This window comes from Lethenteron reissneri, chromosome 17 (genome assembly GCF_015708825.2).
Source record: "Lethenteron reissneri isolate LAM-NWPU_2019-01 chromosome 17, ASM1570882v1, whole genome shotgun sequence".
Classification (NCBI taxonomy): Eukaryota; Metazoa; Chordata; class Hyperoartia; order Petromyzontiformes; family Petromyzontidae; genus Lethenteron; species Lethenteron reissneri.
The window spans coordinates 1,561,819-1,578,084 of record NC_083795.1 but is presented as its reverse complement, the minus strand read 5'-3'; the positions used below and the strand labels follow the sequence as shown (position 1 = coordinate 1,578,084).

The 16,266-nt window shown below is 49.9% G+C and overlaps 1 protein-coding gene across 1 annotated transcript in view; it reads left to right on the top strand.

Annotated features, from left to right (window-relative positions):
- LOC133343304 (dedicator of cytokinesis protein 1-like) overlaps positions 1-16,266 on the top strand; it is a 316,745-nt gene that overhangs the window by 284,107 nt on the left and 16,372 nt on the right. The window contains 9 exon segments of the mRNA XM_061552782.1: positions 1,745-1,830; positions 1,980-2,136; positions 2,915-2,955; positions 4,841-4,931; positions 7,130-7,249; positions 10,475-10,564; positions 11,723-11,827; positions 12,676-12,817; positions 14,133-14,214. Coding sequence (XP_061408766.1) covers positions 1,745-1,830; positions 1,980-2,136; positions 2,915-2,955; positions 4,841-4,931; positions 7,130-7,249; positions 10,475-10,564; positions 11,723-11,827; positions 12,676-12,817; positions 14,133-14,214 — 914 coding nt within the window.

Genomic DNA, 16,266 nt, shown 5'->3' with positions numbered 1-16,266 from the left:
GACCGCTCCTTGCTCCTCATTCGCTCTTTGTTTGCTTTTGTTTGTGAATTGTTTTTGTTCTCTTGTCAGCAAATTGCACGCACGATGCACGGGTTTTAAATATAGCAATAAAAGTACACAAACCTGTAATGCCAGGCCCATCAATCAGAGTGGCTTCATTTAACCGCATGTCTTGGCAGACGCCGCGCTGGTTGGGAAATGTGAAGCATTGTGCCTCTGAAAATTGTAACATTTCCATTTTTACACTTTAATGTAATAATCAGTTTGTTTGGGTGGGTGGATGCGTGGCGAAGCGCCTGCCTCCGCAATTTGAAGGTTGCATTTCAAATCTCGGCAAAGAGGTCGACTCAGCCCATCACTGTTGACCTCCCCTCTGCAGGACATTAACAGTGCGAACACTTGGCCCTTCCATAGGAAATATAACATCAATGTCCCTGGCTCCGCACCAAAACATATAAGCAGTGGCCAAAGCTCACTTAAACAGAATGAACACGTGAACGTTTTTAGTTTCGCGATATAATCCACACTGAGAGGATTTATTTTCAAGAGCGTCCTAAATTGCAATGTTTTGCCGATTCGTTGTTTTAGGGATTTTTTTTTGCATGTGGAAAAAAAAATGCAATTGCAAAGACAATTCTTTGATATTACTTTTTTGGCAGGAGACCCTCCGTCAAAAGCATCATCGGCATCATTCAAGACTTAACTAGGTTGAGATAAATGACACTGGCACCAATCAAAGTTTATTGTACGTGTTGCAATTCGTGCCTTGACTCCTAAATTTCACATTTAAACTGAAGCTTCTTCCACCGAGCCCAAGAGCACATTTGTCCGTGAGCTGCATGTGGCTTCGTGGCGACCGAGTGGCTTAGCGGTTCGTGGGGAAGAACACAGTTTGTCCAGCGTCAGTGCCGTGAAACAGCAGCAACCCTTCCTGAGTCTACCAAGGCTCCAGACTCACCCTTGTGATGCCACTGAATACAGCAACTACAAATTATCATTGGTCTCATTGTGGAGTGTACACACACATTTCTAACAAAATGAACAGATGATATGCCTCCTTTATATATATCCATCTGTCTATCCACATAAAATATGAAGGTATTTATTTATATAACGCATCGGCCCGCACAGCCTTCTGGAAATGCATAATTTCAGGAGCAGTAATTGGATACAAGCAACGTTCTGCATCTGTGTCGATATATACAGTGTCTCATCAGCGGAGTAAGAGCGGAGCTTCATTTCATTGACCCCACAAGGATGATGGCGTGAGTTGACCTCCGACCAGAATTTGAACTCGCAATGCCGCTCGTGCCTGTCATCTCAAACGGACGTGTTCATGGTCATCCGTAGCGGGGGGATGGAATGGTGGCAGTCATCATCCCAAGCCAGGGTTGTGGTGGGTGAGCGTAGCCTCGACCTTGACCCTTTGTTAGGCGATCAAGGCCAGGTGGATTGACGGTATCAATTGAAGCTTCGTCACTCGTAAACCTGACGTAAAATTTCCTTACTGATTGAGCCTTTTCGAACGCCTTTTGAAGTCCTAAGCAACTCGCGAGCAATGAGCAATACCTTGTCATCAGATTTAGCTTTGTTGAGTCAACTTGCTTGGAAAAATATCATTGCATGTGTATGTGTGTGCCCGATGATCATGTCTCAGCCGATCTCCCACCTCATCTATTTTACAACTGCTCACGCCTGTGATTTGGGTCCCCTTTGGCATTTGTGGCCCTGTCCGTGTGCACAGTTTGAGAATGAGATCATCACCAAGTTGGACCACGAGGTGGAAGGAGGCAAGGGTGACGAGCAGTACAAGGTCCTGTTCGAGAAGATGTGAGTTATTGCACGATTCCGGTGAACATCGGAGCATAGGTGCAGCATGTGACAAGCAGAGGTAGTGGAGCTGTCGGGTGTGACACACCGAAGGATCGCCGTTCACTGTGACCTCCCCCCCCCCGCGTGCCGTCGCCTCTCCGCCGCAGCCTCCTCGACAGCTGCCGCCGGCACAAGTACCTGGCGAAGCCGGGCGAGAGCTTCGTCATCGTGGTGAAGCGGCTGCTGGAGCGGCTGCTGGACTACCGCATGATCATGCACGACGAGAACATGGACAACCGCATGAGCTGCACCGTCAACCTGCTGGTGGGTGGACGACGTGCCGTGCTCACCACTCGCCCCTCTCCAACACCACCAACACCACCACCACGCAGGCCCGGATTTTGTGTCTCTCTCTTTGTCTCTCTCCCCCCGAGGCTGCCCTGCTACCAAGGAGTCGTAATTCTCACATGCGCTGCACTGGGGACGCGAAATGTGCCAGTTAATATCCACCGTCGAGTTCAGGGCACATGCAATCGAAATGCCTGTTGTAATAATCGAGGTGTTTTTTCTCTCTCTGTGCTGTTCGTGTTCAATGTCATGGGTTTCGCGTCACCTTTCCCAAAGGGAACCGCTGGCTGCTACGTCCACCGCAGCGTTAGGGAAAGAAAAATAAATAAGCAACAACAGGAATCTGTTTGTGAACTGAATCCCACTCCCTGAACAGTGACAGTTTGTCGAATGGCCACGTGAAGAGACGGGTGGGTGGTGGATTGTTACACTGCTGCAGTTACATTGGAGAAGTGTACCTCTAAACGTATTGTCAAGGCGTATTCAGGCAGTCTTGTATTAGGATCCAAGACATGTTCAAGAGGGGAGATAATCAAGGCAGAAACTTGTGTTTATGCCAATCAATCAATCTTCATTTTACGTGCCAATGTCGCCCTCAATAAAGTAGGCATCTGTGCACATTACAATGGAATGGTAACGGTACAGGGTCATACAGCAACAGAACGTATGACGCAAACAAGATAACAGCTCTGAAGCCTTCAATCACATTGAAAAGAATGATGTTTGACGGGTGTCCTGCGTTTGTCTTGTCCAGAATTTCTACAAGGAAATCGAGCGGGAAGAGATCTACATACGGTGAGCACAACGAGCCACCGTGCCTGGCACCAAAACTCATGAGCTCTCGGTGTTCTGATTGTGAGTTGCGTGGTCTGAACACAGCGCCTGCCCGACTGCACAGTGCCTAAGAACCGCACACAACAAACCGTGTATGTGTTCCACACTTGACTGCACGTGCAACAATTGACCGTTGTGTCCCCACGTGTCCTCGTCTCTCAAAGTCATCAGCCACTTTGCTCTCACAAACGTTGGAGCAATGCTCAATTAAAATTCGAATCCTGAGCAAAAGGGTAGGCATTCCACATTCCTATGCCAGGTCACCAAGTGGTTAGCCTCAACAAATGTTACTCATTTTACCAACCATTGGTGAGATCATGTTGATGATTATTGCTTGAGTTTACTCTGACCAGGATTTTTAACTCCTGCCTTGTAATAAATGAGCCAGGGGAGTTCCTGTGGCTGGGGCACCTTCCCGTTCCTCCAACATCATCCCAAAACCACCACTTTCCAAAAAGTCATCGGCGTGCCCAACAATACTTGGAAGAGCAATCGTCATGCAGTTATTGTCGAAAACAAATTCCTTCTGGAGAAACAAAAATTCTCCATGAATAGGTATCCTCTTCAAATTCCTCCTCCTGCCCCTCTCCTACCCCTCTCCTACTCCTCCCTTCCCTCCTCCCCTACCACGATTCCCAAACCTAGGCCCTGCCACGGGTGTGACATTTAATTTGAAACACTCTGCGCATTGCCACATATAAAAACACACAATAAAAAGATACGACTGATCTGCTGCCACACGCTTAGGATTTCTGCATAAATCCAGCGGCCGGTGTTAAATTATTTGCGGCGGCACGGCCGTGCATTTCCTACGCAGCGCGTGCGTCGAGCCCGCACTGTTTCTACGGAAAAATTGCGTTGATTTATTTGACGTCGCTCGCAATTTACGCTCCGACGCCTCCCCGAAGCCCGGACCGCGCGCACCCTCAGCCTCGCGGACACACCTGGCTGGCTCGGAGCAGCGGCAGTGCCGCCGCCGTCCTCGTAAATCAGAGATCCCGTGGCTGCTGTGCCTCGGGCAGGGAGGCCTCTAGTGTTGAGCCACGCCCTGAGTTTGACCCCCAAGAGGTCGACGAGAACGGACTTCATTCCCACACTAAGTATTTGGTGACGCTGCTGGCAGTGGTGCACACAAGCACAAAAGAGAAAAAATCCACACGTCCGTCATAATCTATTTGTTGCCAATATTATATTGTTCCCTTTTAAGGCAACGTTTATGACAAATGAGTTTGTGTGGGCGTTTTTAATTGGATATGGATTGTTTAGTTCTCACTTGGTTTATTCGTGGATTTATTTTCCTCATTTTGCGTCAGTCGTGCCATGGGCATCGCCGCGTTGTTGTGGTCTCCACGCGGGACAGCGAGTGGTGGAACATCACCTTGCGGTGATGGTTGGCCCTCAGAAGAGGATGTAGCAGAATTACTTCTGGAGTCTCTTCAATAGGCTTATTACCCACACTTGGTGGTGCATCTTTATATATTTCCTTGCATGGATATCAACCATTTGTTTTAATCCTCCAAATTTGGATTGTCTGAATTAAGCGACAGACAAAATAAAATACTTGACAAACCAGTTTAATCATTGGTGGCTGAAACACGCGATTCCAGATCTGTAAATAGGCCTGATATTGGTCCACTGAACCACCTTGGCTACCTGTGCACAAAAGATAAAAGAAAATGTATAATATAGGGCTTCCGATACGTGCCTGCACATCAGGCCTGTCGCAGAGCGATGAGTTCCCCCCCCTCACGCACCACTGCGTGTGTCAAGCAATGGGGAAAGGTCTGCTGGGAACGCAGTGCCAGAGAAAGCGGTGAGCAAGTGGTCGAATGCTGCTGCCTCCTAGGTACCTGTACAAGCTGCACGACCTACACCTGCAGTGCGACAACTACACGGAGGCCGGGTACACGCTGCTGCTCTACACCCACCTGCTGAAGGCGAGGCTTCTGCAAACCCCACACTGCTCCTCATCCACCACCACCATCACAAATAGATGCCAGTGGCGTGCCGTCGTGACTTCTGGGCTGCGGGTGTTCGTTCTTTCATCGCGTATAGTCAGCGGAGAACCGTTGCTCCGAACTTGTGCTGCGAGTATCGCCCCTAAAATTCTGGAACGCTAGCGAGGTAGATAAGTCAAGAGATGACCTTTATTTGCAACATGGTAAGAAGAACCCATTTTGCACCGAGAATCTCTTTTTTGAGGGAGGCCTGAGGTTTAGTAAGTACGGCAAAATAGAAGCAATTTTGGATTTTGCAAAGCGCTACGAGGCAAAAACACCGTTTCAAAAACATGACTGTAGTTACAAATAAAATGTAAATTAATAAGTGTTTGCATTATAAATGCAATTTATTTAATGGCAATAAAAATATTTGGTCTGCAAACGAACAAGACTATACCACGAGTAAATGCTACAGTATTAATAATTTAAAATGTATAAGATTGAAGAGATGCCTGGTGGCTCAGAAATCATCGCACTCAGCGGCACCGCTAAGATCCTGGGTGCGTAAACCCATTTCTCCGGTTCCGTGAGTTGATGGTCTCAGCCCACAGTCGCCAATAACCCCACATCAATGTTACTGATCACGTTAAATACAATTCTGCACTTAATGTGACGAAGTGTTGAGAATTTTTTTCAATATCGGTTTTACTATCATGCAACGAACATTAGTCTGGGTGGCAGTGCGGACCTCAGAGGTTGCTCTGTGAGATCCACCACCGAGCGCTGTTCTCCAGCATCGCTCTGCGAGTTTACACTTTGTCTCGTAGCTTGTGATGCGAATAGCGCCGTCAGGGTCAAATATTGTAAGAAAAAAGCATCGGACGTTAAACATGTATTCGCGTCGCATTAAATGCATGCCTGTGCATTGTTTCCATTTGTGATTGTCAAATAATGAGTGGAGCAGTCCTTATAAATCTGAGACTGAATGGATGGTTGGCGAGATCGTGCATGCAATAGCAATTCACGTGAGAAAAATAATGCTGACAATAGGTGGGGCTTTTGTAAAAAAAAAAACTCCGAGATTTCAGCTGCTTAAATAAATTAAATGTAAATTATATTATTCTTTCATTGCAAAAAAAAAAGACCTCTTAAGCGGAAGCACAGAAAGTTACGGCGAAGATTTTTTATTAAGGTTCTACAATTTGTTGACCCATCATAAATAACGAAACGGTTTTGCCTAGCGGCTTGCTAAACGGGACTGTGCAACCACTCGCAATGTGAATGGACTTAAGAGTGCGTTTTTTATCATTGCATTGAAAGCAACATTTTTTTGCGCGTGACTTTGATTGTCAAAATTCCTGTGTTAAACGTTTCGTGCGCTCCGCGCGCGTTGCAGCCAAACATTCCTTCACTCGCCTCATTGACTCCTCATCCTGAACCTTGGCCCCCATTAGCCAAACGTGCCCAGCCCCCAGGGTTCCTGCAGTGAGCACGTCCAATGGGCCCTTGCTTTCCTCCTAATTGAATGATTTATCGTTCTGCATGTAAAGTCCTCCCACGTGGCCCAGTGTGCTTGGAGTGATGAGCTCACAGTCTGAAGTGTGCGAGTTGAAATCCCAGTTGGGGTTCGGATCATCGTATCAAAACTTCCGGGTTTGGCTAAACGAATACCACCTCTTGGAAAAATCGACAGCGGTTATTCGTCGGCAAGAGTGGTCCTCGGCATGTGAATTCACGTTGTCCACCACTGGCTCAGGGCAGCCAATGGAGATGGACACCGCCCCACTCTCACTCGAGCGTGGATGCCGTTTGGCAGTGAGGATTGTACCGCGTTCAGTCTCACCAGGCAGCGGGAGGCAATGATGGCAGTTAGCCCATTGCCCTAGTGCTGACTAAAATAATATAGCCACAATTTAAAATCGTCTGCGGTCTACACCAAGGCCGTTGTGCATTAAACACGCGCAGAATGGTGATCTAACGTGACGTGCAATGCATGCTGGGAGGACTGAGCTTTTTGCTGTCTAAATATCGCCTTGTAACGTGCAGTATCACCTTACCTCTTAATGTGGCTGGCCTCATAGTACTGTGTTGCGGCTAAAACTCAATCGCCGTGCGAAGTATCGCGCTTCGTTGCGTGACGTCGCTGCCCTGCCGGCACCCTTCCCCCTTCCCTTCCCCTTCCCTTCGTTCGCCAGTGGTCGGACGATCCGTGCGCGTCGCACTTGAACCTGCGAGGAGCCCAGAAGGGCAACACCCAGCGCGAGCTCAAGGAGATGCTCTACGGCGACATCATCGGCTACTTCGACAAGGGCAAGGTGAGGAGGTTGTGGTGTAACCCTCTCAGGGTGAGGAAGTGTAGTGCAACACCTTTTAGGGTGAGGAAGTGTAGTGCGTCACCTCTCACAATGAGGAGGTGTGGTGCAACACCTCTCACGATGAGGCGGGGTGCAACCCTCTCGGCCAGCCCTGGAAGTGCACCCCAGGCAAGAATGCCACCTTTACTGTCATGTGATGGGAGGGAAACCCCGGGTCACTCCTAGAGGGCTCCTGATGGCATTTGAATCTGGCTCGCTGGAACTGTGGTCAGAGCACCCGGCTCGCAGTTGGAAGGTCACGAGGTCAAATCTCAGGGGGCGCGGGCGGGGGTTACCTTGGCTCGTCTATATGAATAACATCGTTACCACTTACTCACCGTTTGGCTACCACCGTTTGACTCTTTGTCACACATCGCTACCACACGTGCTGTGTTTGTAAACAAAGCTTTGTTATCAGATGTGGTGAGGACGAGGGGGCGCTGCGATGGCGGGGGTGGATCTGCAGGATGTAGGACGGCAGCTAGCCCAGGCCGGCGTCAGCGTGGCACCCAAGGTCTCGATGACCAAGGGGGGAGACCTTGTTCCAGGATGCTCTATAAGCAAAACTTTGAGGTTGAATTCAACCATTCGACAACTTGTGGGATCTGGCAGGAGGAGAGAAGTGTGAGCAAGGGTGTGCTGTCGTCAACGGCATTAGCTGTGATGACCTATTGACTTTAGACGCCTGTAGTCACCGTGTGAGGACCGTTGACGGGTCTACTCGGAGGCAGACGTCGCGTGACAGGAGCACAGTGCAGCAGCTGAACACGGCCCATGAGAACGGCTGTGGTGGTGGCACCGCTGATCCCAAGCGTTGCTCTGCCAGTCATCATCACAGGTGCCCCACGTTTCCGCCGGGGGTTGCGTCCACAGGACGGCGAGCGTGTGAAATTGTACTCACCCTCCGCGTGGCGTGCGTGCCCTTGCATCATGCGCAGGAGATGGCGATGGGGGCCTTTAAGAGGAGCCGAACCCCACAGTACGACACGGGTTTATGATGAATGGTGGCACGCTCTGTTGTTGGTGCCCTGTGTGCCGTGGTGCCGTCATGCCGTTCCCGCGTGTTTGCACAAATGTGTTTTTTACGTCAATGCTCCGGTGCTTGTGTGTGTGTGGATTTAAAGACGCAGCCCAAAAAAAACCAAGTTAACCACTTACATAATGTGTGTACTCTTGGGTTGCGTATCCTGGGCCGCCAACACACGTTTGGAGGTTTGTTTGCGAGTAACTTTAAGGTGTCACTGCCAGAGCTCCCTCTCGTGGTGTCGTAGCCGCACCGGAGTCCGTCCTCTAATCCTCGTCTCCGTGTGCAAGCCGAGAGAGAGCCCCCCATGACCACAGCGATGATGCGTGGTGCATGCCGGGAGCCACTGCCTGCTAGTTGATGGCACTCGTAAGGGAATTTGAGACCCATAATTGTGGCAACACCGTCCTGTAGTCAGAGCTGGGATTAGAGGTGATTTGGAATTTTGAAAATTGACACAAATTCAAGCAACCGAATTTTTTAATAGTATATATTGCCATCAAATAGGAACCCGGTTTTTTGTTTTTGGGTTGCGTCTGATGTTAAATGTGTTTTGTTTTACATGCATGTACAAGTGGTTTTGTGCACGTGCATGCATGCCAGTGTGCATTTTATTATCGATTAAAATATCTCTACTGCTGTTAAGTAAAATCCATAACAACTTGGTCCAGTGGTTTTCTTCTGGAGCAGACTAGCCCCTGCCGTGGTAATGTGAACTTTACGCCACTGTCAAGGACATCGTTAGAGATGAGTGCTGCTCCCATTGCTTGTTTGAGCAGGGCACCTATTTGACTTGGTGTACACATCAAGACTCATTGAGTCTCAATATTAATTTTCAGGAGGGTCCTGCAATGGGATGGTTGCCCACATTATTGTCGTAATTAATGGTTTAACCGTCTAGAAATGTACACGCAGACCTTGGCTATGATTTTTTAAAATTTGATCTATGGCCAATTGTCAATCCGCTGCTGAATTGAATGTGCACCCTCCCCCACCAACCCACCCCCCGCCACGCCGTGGGGGTCGTGTGACCGTACTTCACCACGCACGGGAATAGTTCAAGTATCACTTGGCTCGCCTGTCAAACACGGCTACAACAGCTGACGCAATACCACAGTGCCTGAAGTCAAAGTCTGTGTCCCCACGCTCGCATGATTGATGGGTCGTGTCCACTTCCTGTGACGTTCGTTTGGCAAGGCGAGCCTGCTCTACGTGAAGTGGCCACTCACCATGGAGAGCAGCCACAATAGGCCGTGCTCTCAGTATCCACCTCGCGAGTGTTGACCAGCTCAGTTGACCATGCCCAAGACTTGAACTGATTTTTGTATTCATATCAGTTGCTCTGCTGCTCTACCCACCGAGCGCCGAGTCAAACGTCAGAGCGCGTCGGTGCTCCAAGCAGCGGGGCAGCGCTCATTTCTATTGGGATGCTTTGAGCCAGCAGTAGAATTTACACATTGACGGGGCGCAGGGACCAACGCAGCTTTATGCCAGTGACAATCTCGCCAACTGGCACGGCCATGTGCGTTGGTGTTGTATCTTAATTCGTGGATTAGGCCACGCGGTTTTGGCCACTCTTAGTCGGGTGGCGGCAGTGGTGCAGTGTTTGGAGCACCGTGCTTCGAACTTTTTTGACCCGAGTTTGATTCACAGCCACGGATTATATCAATGGCGAGTGCATCTAAACTGATTCTGCACACCCACTCCCCCGTTAAGCAACTCATACTGACTGGTGTGGTGAGGTACGGTCAAACAACCCCATAACTTGAAGATTTGTGGAGGAATTCATTCAGCAATGAATTGAAAAGTGGGTGAATTAAATTAATGCATTATCCCTTTGTGCGTGCGTGAGTTAGTGTAGCGGTTGGCATGCTGCGCTACGAACCCAGTGACCCGAGCTCTCACGGCCAACGCCAGGCAAGATTGTCTGGTCCTGGACCTCCCCTAGGTCAACTCAGCTTCAAATGAGTACCTGGTGCAGCGTGTAAACATTGCCACTAGGGAAACAAAGGCGGCCGGGCGTGGTGTTGGCCACCCACCCCCTCGTATGCCGTGCCAGCCTTCATAGGTGCTCGCTTAACAGCCCTTGCCCCCAACAATCTGCCAAGGCTATACGGGGGACCTTTGTCTTTGTGCGCGTGCACATCCGTGCGGTTCTCTAGATGTGGGAGGAGGCGATTGGGCTGTGCAAGGAGCTGGCGCAGCAGTACGAGACGGAGATCTTCGACTACGAGCAGCTCAGCAACATCCTGGTGGGCACCTCCTCGGGGGCCTCTCCACTGGGGACGCTCGTTAGCCACGAGCCTCACTGCATCTCTCGTCGACTCGGCTCACAGCACTGAATAGCCACAACGTGCAGCTTGGCGTATAGTGCCTTAGTAGAGATCTTGTTGGCTGAGTGAGCATTGCTCATTGGCGAGTACGTATATTTGTGTTATTTTGCGGCCCATTGGTGAGTACGTATATTTGTGTTATTTTGCGGCCCATTGGTGAGTACGTATATTTGTGTTATTTTGCGGCCCATTGGTGAGTACGTATATTTGTGTTATTTTGCGGCCCAGTCCGTCGTTGTGCATCTGTGATGCATTGATTTTGAGGTGGGGGTTGGCGGATCTCGCAGAGATCGTCATTACATAGCAGTACAGCAAATAGCTTCGCTGGATTGTGTTTTTGCTCGTATGTTTAACCTCACTGGACTCCTCGGCAGAGAAGTTTTGGGATCAAATCCCAGTCACAGGTTGGCTCTTTCTGAGGTTGATATTATAAGTACCACTTGGTAAAAAGTCAACAGCTGCTTTCCTATGTAGCGACTGGCCACCGCCATGGAAATGTGGAATTTCCACTTCTGGCTTAAGGCTGCCGCTGGAGATGAGCGCTGCTTCAAGTGCTCATTGGAGCAGGGAGACACTTTGACTTTAACTTGACCGTCGATGAATCACAACGGCTGAATTGCACAACGAACGATCCGTTCATTCCAGCCAGCACTTAAAGCATTATTAACACCCTCGTAGGTAAATACACAGTGGGAACGTGTGCCGGCTGCTAAGCATACACCCGTGTACCACGCTGTTCAGTGTACAACTGGGCTGTGGAGTCGTGTGCCAGCACGCCACTGCCTGCACACGTGCGCTGCACCCTTCGTGGCACCTTCAACTTTGGCAGTGTTCGGTGTCACATTTTTATTTGGCTGAATCGCTGTCTCCGTATCCTGGCTCGGTGTTATATATATAACTGTTTTGTAGTCAGATGTCTGTGCCCTTCTGCATTGTTTTGTTTACACGTTGGAATTTGTTTGCTGTTGTTGCGTTTACATCAACCCGCAGCTTATATAAGAGCGACTGCAGGAGCCAGTGGGCTCTTCCTGATCATAAATAAGTGAATGTTGTCGCTCTGCCTGTCCGTGCACACAGAGACGACAGGCGAAGTTTTACGAAAACATCATCACGGTGATGCGGCCCAAGCCAGACTACTTTGCCGTGGGCTACTTTGGGCAGGGCTTCCCGTCATTCCTGCGGGTGAGGAGCCACGCTGCCCCCTTGTACTTTTATTCATTTAGCGTGAAAACAAAATCAACGCGTCGAGATGGGCCAAACTAAATCAACGCGTCCAGATGGGCCAAACAAAATCAACGCGTCGAGATGGGCCAAACAACATCAACGTGTCGAGATGGGCCCAACAAAATCAACGCGTCCAGATGGGGCAAACCCCGCCAGCCCCCGCCCCCCGCTTGAGTCCGTGAGCCCCGTTCGGCACGTTTGCCCTTCCCCGGGTGATCGCGTTGTGCGGTGCTGGGGAGGAGCGCCATGTCCAGTTGGTGACACGACGCCCGGTTCTCTTTCCAGTGTGTCCACTGCAAGGCATGGCAGATGGAACTCATGCACACTCTCAACTATTTAAAACTAAACTTTTTTTTATTTTACCAGGTAAGGTTCATTGAGCTGTATAGCTCTCTCAGAAGCGACATGGCCACAAATGATAGCACAACAAAGTGGCGTATCACTTCATTATTATTACTGTTCAGGCAGCAGCAATAATAACGAGCGCACCGCAGTCGATTGGGAGGTGGGTAAAGTGTGGGCCCCACCCACCTCGTCCAACACATCCGCCCATTGTGGAAGAGTACATCAAGTTACGCTCGAGAGCGGCTCTATAGAGCTCCCTCTTCAGCCAGCATTGCTATGCGCAAGAACTTGCAGGGCTCCACTTTCACCTTTTACTCTCCAACTTAAATTCCTAAGGGCGCTTCAGTCTGAGGCTTGGGTAATGGGTGATCGCAACCCCGCAAGTGGCAACCGCCCACCACTCTCAGCTCATGCCGCCAACCCTGCGATCGCCCCCCCCCCCCCCCCCCCCCCCCACACAGAACAAGATGTTTATCTACCGCGGCAAGGAGTACGAGCGGCGCGAGGACTTCGAGGCGCGCCTCCTGGCCCAGTTCCCCAACGCCGAGAAGATGAAGACGACGAGTCCGCCCGGCGAGAACGTGCGCAGCGCTCCGTCGCAGAGTATCCTCCACGGCGGCGGCGCCAGAAAGACCCGGGCCTAGCCGGATGCGGGAACGCTCCATACGCACGAATATGTTTGATATTTTGCATTGCTGTGGCGCTTGCGTAATTTGCCTCGGCATGTCAGTGCGCCCTGCTCGCGTCGAACATTCGAGGGCGGCTGCCCCCCTGTGTGGCCCCGGGCGAGCCGGCACACGGATTGTGCTGCCATCTTCTGGCCACCTCGCAACCCACCGGGTGAGGGAGTTGCACAAATTGGCGTGATCCACCAACCCTGTTCTCTTCGGCCCCCGGGTCACAGGCATGCACCGATCACCTGGAGCAACCTTCGCACCGCGCCGCTTGTGAGGACACGGGGAGGACACGTCCCTCCCTCGGTGGAATCGGCAATCTTGCTATCGATCCATCTTGGCCAATCGAGACATTTTATGGCTTAATGCCCCCCGTGCATCACAGCATGTGATGTGTCGCTATCGCTCACGGTGTCCGCAAAGTTAATTATAAAATTGCGGATTTGCATTTTTTTTTTCAGTGGCCATATTAAATAGCGTGCACTCACTCTTCCATCCACAGAATCCTCTACGCATGGGGGGGGGAATGTCGGAGATGTCCCGTTCAGCCTTGTCCATTAACTTGCCATCGTTTAGCTTTGTAAGCATTTGGCTGCCTTACAATCCAACGGGTGCCATTGATTAGCTGTAAGCGTTTGACACTAACACTGAGCATCTTAAACGTAACTTTGTCTGGCTCTTCCAGCCTACTAATGGGTGAGTCTGGCTCTGAGCGTAGGGTCGTCATGCAGAATCCTAAGCATTCTGAGGATTTCGTAGAATGTCTTTCTCAGCTTTAGGTATGATCGCAGATGTCAAGTAATAGGAATCGTTAAAATAAAATGCTCTTCAAAAAGCAAATAGGTTTAATGTTGAAGATCTATATCTTGGCCGTGTGTTGCAGGCTATTGGATGAGAGTTCAAATATTTATAAGTGAGGAGAATAAAAGACTTTGAAACCATAGTGAGGCACATTGCAATAGCGGTTTAGCAATGACACTGCACTGGAATTGTATTATACTGCGAGAGTGATGGTCCCTACGCACCGTAATGATGTGCTTGGCCATAACCATAAAGTATATATAATTGTTTAAACTCTTTAACATGTATAGGACAGCCAGCGACGTGCCGTCTCTTTGTTATGTATCCACGGCACGAGAGCTCTTTGCGCGCCTTGGGTTACGGCTTCCCCTCAACCTTGGCGTGGTGGCCATTGTGAACGGACTCCTGTGAGAGTTGCCGCCCCTGACTGTGACCACCAACAGACATCCAGTGCTTTACCGTTCAGCCCCTGCAGAGGGACCAGCCCAAGTTTAAAAACAAGAGCGTCAACGATCAGATCCTCAAGTGAGTGTGCATGCCCGCCACACGCGCACCTCCGATTGGGCGTCGTTGGCTACGTACGGCGCGAAAGAAGTTCAACGTGCGTACGAACCGCGCGCAGCGACATGGCGATGTCGTCCCGAGCCAGCACTATTGTGTCTTTAACCTTAACACGGCAGCGTTGTGACATTAACCCCCAACTCCAAAGGTACTGCGTTCAATTCACCGCAATACGGTAGCATCGTCGCATTAACGCCCACCCCCTCCCCTCCCCTGACGCGGTCGTGTTACGACATCGCAATGTCTTAGCGTTGTGATGTCGGAGCGCGGTGAGCAGCGTCGTCCGGTTAGCGCCAAGAGAGTCGCGATGAGACACTCGTGCCGTTGGCTCCGTCGTCATTGTCTCGGCTCTCTCGGCGCTCGGTGGGATGAGCCATCACCTGACTCGGCTGCACCGCACAGTGTCGAGTCAACGCTCGTCGTGCAACAGACTCGCCCCCGTCATAGGAAAGTGGAATTTCCACCTCTGGTTAAGGTCCACCTTTCTAGACAAGCGCTAGCCAATAACCCGTTTGTGCACGGCGATGCTTGATGTTCGTCAAGGCGACGAAGCTGCGCTGGAGTTCAACGCAGCTACCTCCCTTGTCTTGTTGACGTTGGGGAGGGACAGCGGCTACGTTTAGCTCGTTCAAAGCCGGGTGGCTCTTATTGTTGCGGACACTTTGTACGTACGAACCACATGAATATTGTGACACCGGATGGAGCGGACGACCAACACAACGCCAACAATGACAGCACTCTCTAGCGTCAATCCCCCACCCCCCCCACCCCCCCAAAAAAAATTACGTGTTATTTATAGTTTATGCTTATTTTTGTAAAAGATAAATAAATCTCAATATTAATATGAATGGCTGCATCATTATATAAGCACGTAAATAACTGAACATGTGAATAAATCAGAAGTCCGTCTGATGCCGAAGATATTTTACTATGCTTTTGAAAAACCTTCGATGAAAGTGAAAGGTCCCGACGGTTATGAATGCGTGCCGCGTGCTGCACGGACATCTGTGTTCTACCCACCCTGTCGCTATTGTCACGACCGTGAGACTTTACGGGGAAAAAACCCCCCACAAGATTCAATTCGTTGAGTGGGCAATGGAATTTGGTTTGCAGCTCAAAGAATTGAATTAGTCACGTCAAGAAATGACATCGTTACTTTTAGCCTTACTCATCAAATATTTGACACTGCTAATATAATCATCATCACATGCCGAGGGTACGTTTCTACCCGAGGCAATTCACGTTATCCTTGTGGCTTGTGACTTAAGCAACTGAATTATAGATGCACGTGACTGACATGATGACTTGTTGGTTTGACGTCGCATCGGCTCGTGATGGCTGTGACACATTTTGGTGCACTGTATTTTTTTTCTGTTCAGGTATAAATATTTACATATATCCGATTTTTAACAGAAGGAAATCCAAAACGAGTGAGACTTGTAATATCTTGAACACTTACCTCGTGTGTTTCTCGTTTGGGCTGGAAGGATTTGACAATCTGTGTTACCTGGTCTCGCTTGCAGATTGATGCTTGAAAGTCAAACAAAGGCAGCGTGCGGCATGAGGCCCGCGCATCCCAACTCGGATTTGGGCACGCGATGTCCTATTGTCTGGAGTTGTTTGCTAATCCTATTCCATCACTGGAACATTGTAAACGAGCGCAGTCTAAATTGCTGAGATACTTGGAGCAGTGCGTGAGCATCAGCACTGGGTAGACAAAGGCTGGCCGGCATGCACGGCGATTCACTAACTACCCTCCTTGTACGTGTGTCGGCTTTAATATGTGCCGTTCCCACTTAGAGCACTTGCTCTGTGAAACCTACACGGCTTAATGGGGGTCCTTTGTCTTTGCACGTGCTATCTCTGCGTGCGTGTGGAGAGCGGTAGCACAGCGATTAATGCAATTAGGTACTGACCTAGCGACCCGAGTTTGATTCCCACTCTCACAGCCAACATTGGTGCTGAATGTCTGAACTGCTCCTGGGCCTCCGCTAGGTCGACTCGCCCTTAAACGAG